The 6137-nt window shown below is 44.4% G+C and overlaps 1 protein-coding gene across 4 annotated transcripts in view; it reads left to right on the forward strand.

Annotated features, from left to right (window-relative positions):
• Positions 1-6137, forward strand: part of GFOD2 (Gfo/Idh/MocA-like oxidoreductase domain containing 2) — a 35610-nt gene that overhangs the window by 22939 nt on the left and 6534 nt on the right. For 2 of the 4 annotated variants that reach the window (XM_019653265.1, XM_019653271.1), the window contains exon 2: positions 1164-1509. The exons of 1 other annotated variant lie outside the window; for it this stretch is intronic. In XM_019653265.1, coding sequence (XP_019508810.1) covers positions 1251-1509 — 259 coding nt within the window. In that variant the 5' untranslated portion in view covers positions 1164-1250. Of the gene's footprint in view, positions 1-1163; positions 1510-6137 lie in introns of those variants that run through there. One more of the 4 variants, XM_019653279.1, reaches the window with a different exon arrangement.

Below are 6137 nucleotides of genomic sequence, written 5' to 3' on the forward strand. Positions count from 1 at the left end.
AAAAAAATGATAGTGACACAGTCTCATCCCTACAGTTTGATTCAGTGGGTCTGGGGTCACCAGTGACCTTAATACACAGCCAGCATGGAGACCACTGGTTTAGCTGGGGTAGAGGGTACCATATGGGGAAACCGGATACCCTGAGCACACCTAAATCTCATCTTGGTTTCCAAGCAGACTTTTGTTTGGCTTTGTTCTTTATTTCACTTTTATAACCCTTGTTATCAGAAGTAAAAATAAGTAAGACATATTCATTGTAGAAAATTTGGCAAAGTTCAAAAAGCAAATCCCTTCAACTTGAGTAATCATTATGAAACCCAGGTGTATTCTGGTCCTTCTGTTATGTGTGGAAAATATTTATAAATATATTATAGATATCCTTGTACATTTTCATAAATATATATGTCTTTCATGCTTTTTCAAACAAAATTGATGTCATGCCTCACATATTGTTTTATTTTCCCCCTTTTCAGTTAATATATGGTGACGTCTTTCAGGCTATTGAGGGCCTTCTACCTCATGGTTTTCAGTGGCTCTGTAGTGTTATTTATCAAACCCATTACTTTTATTGAACACCTAGATTGTTTCCCAGTTTTCCACTACCATAGTCAATGTTGGCATGAATATCTTTATATGAAAAAAAAATACCATTTTAAACATTACTTTTGTTTTTGTTTTGCCTGTTTGGTGTTTGAAAAAAATTTTTTTTAGATTTTTTTGTTTCTAGTGAGCATTTCCCTATGCAGGCTACCATAAACTTTTAAATTATAATCTGTATGTCACCTAGGCAGTTCTCTTTCATCTTTTACTGGTTTTTGTTTCCCACTCTTGTTTTTATTTCTATAATGAATCATACAATCATGAACTTTTACAGTTAAGGCCCTGAAGGCTGAATGGGTTGATCAGAGTCACACAGAAAATTAAGTAACAGAACAGAGATTTGAACCCAGCTTTGCTCATTTTTCAGTTTTCCTCCTCCCAGGAGATGGATATTGCTAATATCCTTAAGCGTCAATGGGAGAAGCTTCTGCCGCTTTTCATTTCGGAGCAGTATTTCATTTGTACTTTTGTGGCAGAGAACTTGTTGCTTCCGAGTAAGCCAGAAAGTAGCCTTAACTGAGTGTGCCCTCCACTAATAGCCAGTATGCTGCTTGCTGTTCCAGGAGCCATGTTTGACCAGGACTGTGGGATGGTCGTATTCATGCTGGAGGCTCTTGTGAGGAGATGAGTTGGTGAACAGAGAAGCTGGCATGAAGATGCTCCCAGGAGTAGGCGTGTTTGGGACCGGCAGCTCTGCCCGGGTTCTGGTCCCACTGCTGAGGGCAGAAGGGTTCACCGTGGAGGCCCTTTGGGGGAAGACTGAGGAGGAAGCAAAACAACTTGCTGAGGAGATGAACATCACCTTCTACACCAGCCGGACCGATGACGTCTTGCTGCATCAAGACGTGGATCTGGTGTGCATCAATATTCCCCCTCCACTCACCCGGCAAATATCTGTGAAGGCTCTAGGTACGGATGGTCAGGCCATAGCAAAGGCAGGTTGTGTCTCCCTCTGGGTGGTCCTTCTTGAGCTTGAGTCGGCAGGTCCTGTTACTCTGGGGCAGCACTCACCGCTGGGGTAGTCACGGGGGAGGGCATGTTGAGGAGTCTTACAGCTGTGGGAGGAAATGCTCCAGTGACTGGGGAAGGAAGACACAGCCTTCCCCCCTCCCGTAAGTACTCATAAACCCCCTAGCAAAAATTAAGCAAATGCTTAAGAATTGGCCTGTCACAGGGGCTAGAGATTATTACATTTCAGGCAATGTAAAGTGTTTGCCACTGTGAGGTCGAATTTCAAAGACCTGGGCACTGGGAAATGGGTTGTGACTGCTATGTTTGTTCTTTCATTTCTGTGGCATGCATCACCACAGAAAGGAGAGGAGGGTGTGTAGCAAGGCTGCCATTTCCCATGTTTTGTCAGGCCTTGACTAGTTTGAGTACACACCCTTTTCCTGCCAAACTTTGAGATCTTGTATGCCAGAGGGCAGGAAGGCTCTGTGACAGCGTTGGGCTTCCCTGACAGGATCCGCGAGACAGCCTGCTCACATCGCTGTTCCCTCGGGAAGCAGTTGTCTCCGCAGCCTCCTGCCCCTGGCTGGGCGTAATTTGCTGAGCTGTTTTCCTACGGTTCCTGTTAGGCTTCTCTTATCAACTGTAGACAAATTCTTCTTTTTGTCTTATATAAACCAGAATCTAATTTAGTAGGAAAGCAAACCAGTAAACATTCATCCAGCAATTTTTTTTTTTTCTTAAATACCACCTGTGTGCCAGGCACTTTCCTAATGTTATTCTGGACATTCAAAGCAGTGTTGGATCAGACCTCTCCCATCTTCAGATTTCACAATCCAATTGAAGAGCCTAGAAATAACACACATTACAAGGTAATGAGAAAAGACTTAAGTAACAATTCAGGTAGCATATGAGTATAATTGATTGACAGAATAATCGTTTTATGTGAGTTGATAGGAACCAAGTGTCTCCCTGATGCAGTTGGAGGTTTCTGGGTCCAGGAACTGGTACACTGTGAGGCTGACCACCAGTCTTCCTGGCCATTACCATGCTGGAGGGTCCACAGCTCTGCTCGTTTCTTCCTTGTTCTGAGGATAAGAGGGTGTCTGTCACCTCTGGCCCAGTGGGTTAGCAAGGATAAATGTTCATTGAAGTGAGCAAAAACACAAGTCCATTTGGTTGTTGATTTGGGGCATGTAAATTTTGGGCAAAAATCATAGGTGATGTGTGACACTGAAGCTGTCCATGGCCCTAAATTCTTAGGAGGGCAGATAATAGCTCCCAGATTGGGTCTAGAGGTAGACCTAAGCCAACACTTAGAGGGATGGTTCAAGGGGAATCAAGCTACCATGGTCACTTGACTTTTTGCCATCCCTTGTGACATGAATGCAGGTTGGTGAGGCCGGGTATGTTCAGAGGCGGAGTTCTAGAAGCTTTCGGTCTTCCTGAATTTTAGGGTCCACACAGAAATCATTTCTAGTCTGTCTAGGAAGAAAGAGGAAACCCCAGGGTCCTTTGGCCACAAACCTGCTTTTTTTCAGGTTCCTGGTATGAGAAGATGCTCGACTTTGGGCCATTTAATATGGACAGGGATGGCCAAAGACTTCTGAGAGCTTGTGTCCCAGTCCTTGGTGAAGCAGGGCCATCAGCTTTCTCTCTACAACTCTGTTGTCAGGAGGAGGAGGGTGTGAATGAGGGTCCTTGGAGGCATATGATCCCAGGAGTTGGAGATAGGCGAGCCCGTGTCAACTAGACCTGCCATCATCAGGCACTGCCCACTCAGGCCCCAAAGGAGTCACTGAGTCTGTTGTGACCCTGAAGTTCTCTCCCTGTGTGCTTTCACTTTTTTTTTAGTGAAAATTCTGACTTGACTTGAACACACATGGAAGAGACCAGGAGAACTCCAGTTTTCCCGGAGGACTGGGTATACATGTATGAATTGGTGTAGACAGAGCACCAAACTAACTTGACATCAAACCCCACTTCTGATCCTGTTTCTGTCCCTCTGAACCTTTCTGGGCCCCTGTGAAATGGGCGTATTATTTAGCCTTTCCAGTATGATATATGACTGCCTCCCAGTCCTGACTAAGAAAGACACTGGCCTAACATTACAAGGGAAAGCCAGGCTCTCCTGTACCAGGCATTTAAAAGTCCTCAGAGTCAGTATCCCAAAAGACATCACTGCCATTCCACCTAACTATGTATTCCCATGTATGAATCTATGTATATGCATGAGACTATATTTTCTTTTTAAATTTTTATTAAATTTATTGGGGTGACATTGGTTAGTAAAATTGTATAGGTTTCACATATACAATTCTGCAAGAGAGTTATTTTTCTATGTTTTTCCCACATAGGTCTTTTTTTTTTTTTCTATTATCGGGGCTGTGTCCTTTGTTTTTCATTAAGGATAAAAGCTTTAGATCCCCATTCTTTTTAGAGCTGGGGGAAAAAAAAAACATAATTAGGGCAGTAACTGTTGAAATACTCTAATTTTAGATCAGCTCTTCCAGATCTTGAACCTGTGAAAAGTTGATCACAGTCATCTAAAGCCTGTAGTTAGTTAAGGACCCTCTGGCATTGTGCTGTGGGACCCTCTTGGCATTGTGCTGTGCTAAGCATTGTGGACACTGAGAAGGAGCATTGTGAGTCCTACAGCACTGATGTGTATTTGCAGCTGTAAGGACGGATATGGCATAGACTGTGCTTCTCCTAAAACTTTTCATACCAGTCATAATACTGTATTTTCTTTTTCTGGAATCCACAGGCGTAAAATCAGAGAAATGTCAGGCCTGCTGAGGCTGTGGAAAGAGTGTCTAGATCAGTGGTTCTGGTCCCCGAACCAATAGCATCGGCATCACCTGGCAACTTGTTATAAATCCAGATTCTTAGGCCCTGTCCCAGACCTTCTAAATCTCAGGATGAGACCTAACCATCTGTGTTTGAACAAGTCTTCTAGGTAATTCTGATGTACACTAAGGCTGGGGAGTCACAGATCTAATCCAGTGTCTTCATTTTCAGTTACAGAAACTGATGCCCAGAAACATTAAGGTTACTCCTCACTGAGTCCGTAATGCTATAGGCAAAATTGCATTTTCCTCAGCTGGTTGGATCATTTTTATGTGTGTGTGTGTGTATTTTATATATATATATATATATATATATATATATATATATATATATATATATATATATATATATATTTTTTTTTTTTAAAGGTTTAATTGGGGAGGGGAACAGACAAGTTGCTGTTCTTCCTGTTCTTCAGTCTAGTTGTGGAGGACGTTGCTTCACTGGCCCATGTTGGTATTATCATTGTGCTCTTCCCGGGTGAGGCAGATTAGTCGCCGGGCCCCGGACGGCCGCTCACGGCGGTTCTTGGCAGCGCACGAAAGTGCACACCAGCTGCTGGCCATCCCCACTGCAACCTACACCGTTGCCAGTGACCCACGGCAGCCCAGCTCCAGGTCGAGCTGTTGTTCACCATCTTAGCTGTAGAGGGCACAGCATCACTGGCCCTCATGTGGGATCCAAACCGGCAGCCCTGCTGCTCAGAGCTGGCGTCCCAAAGCAAACTCTCAACCAACATGCCACTTGGCCAGCCCGACTATTTTTTTCCCTTTCATTTTCTTCATCCTTAAAGATTTCCCGTGAATTCCTTAAAGGAGAGGGAGGGACCCTAATATGTTTTATTTCTCAGCTCGGAAGTGGTTCAGGGAAAATATATTTTAATGTGCAGAGTGCCCTAACATAACAGCCTTACCACAGTTGAATGTTTTCTTAAATCTGTCACTCAAAGGTAAGTTTCTGTGCCGAGTTCTTGGTGCTTATGTGCTTCATTAGAAAAACACTGAGTTTGCCAACCCTTTCCCCATGCGCACTTAAGATAACAAGAGATCATTCCTCAAGCAGCCTGACCCAGATAATTTAATCCCAAGGACACCAGTCCCTTGGGATGCCTTCCCTGACCCCGAGTCCAGGTCAGGTCTCTACTGTATCCTCTCATATTACCATTTATATCATCTTCATTGCATTTATCACAGGTGCGGTTCTGCATGTATTTATATGATAATTTGATTAATGGCTATCTCTCCCACTAAATGTAAGTTGTCTGAAGGTAGAGATCATGCCCGATGTTGTATCCCCAGCGCTTGGCACAGGGCCTGGCACACTGGATGAATGAAGGCATTCATAAATTCTACCCATGCAAGCCCAGTCTGCTGGTGTGACCCGGGGAGCCAACATGGGCCTGTGACCAAGGAAAGAGTGGACTATGGCAAGAGTGACTCAGTCTGATGCTTTCAAACTTATTTTTCTAGTAGCACAATCCTTTTTGTTTAAAAAAAAACTATATAGAGCCGGCCGAGTGGCGCGTTGGTTAAGAGCTGGCTTGGGACGCCAGAGGGGCCCGGTTCAGATCCCACATATGAGGGCCAGTGACACTGCCCTCTGCTGCTAAGATGCTGAACAACAGTTCAACCTGGAGCTGGGCTGCCGTAAGTCGCCAGTGACGGTGTGGGCTGCAGCCCCTGCTGCAGTGGGTTGCCATGGGCTACCGTGTGTAGCCAGCAGTCAGCATGAGTGGCCAG

The sequence above is a fragment of the Hipposideros armiger genome, unplaced genomic scaffold, assembly GCF_001890085.2.
Source record: "Hipposideros armiger isolate ML-2016 unplaced genomic scaffold, ASM189008v1 scaffold_9, whole genome shotgun sequence".
In the NCBI taxonomy this organism is placed as follows: Eukaryota; Metazoa; Chordata; class Mammalia; order Chiroptera; family Hipposideridae; genus Hipposideros; species Hipposideros armiger.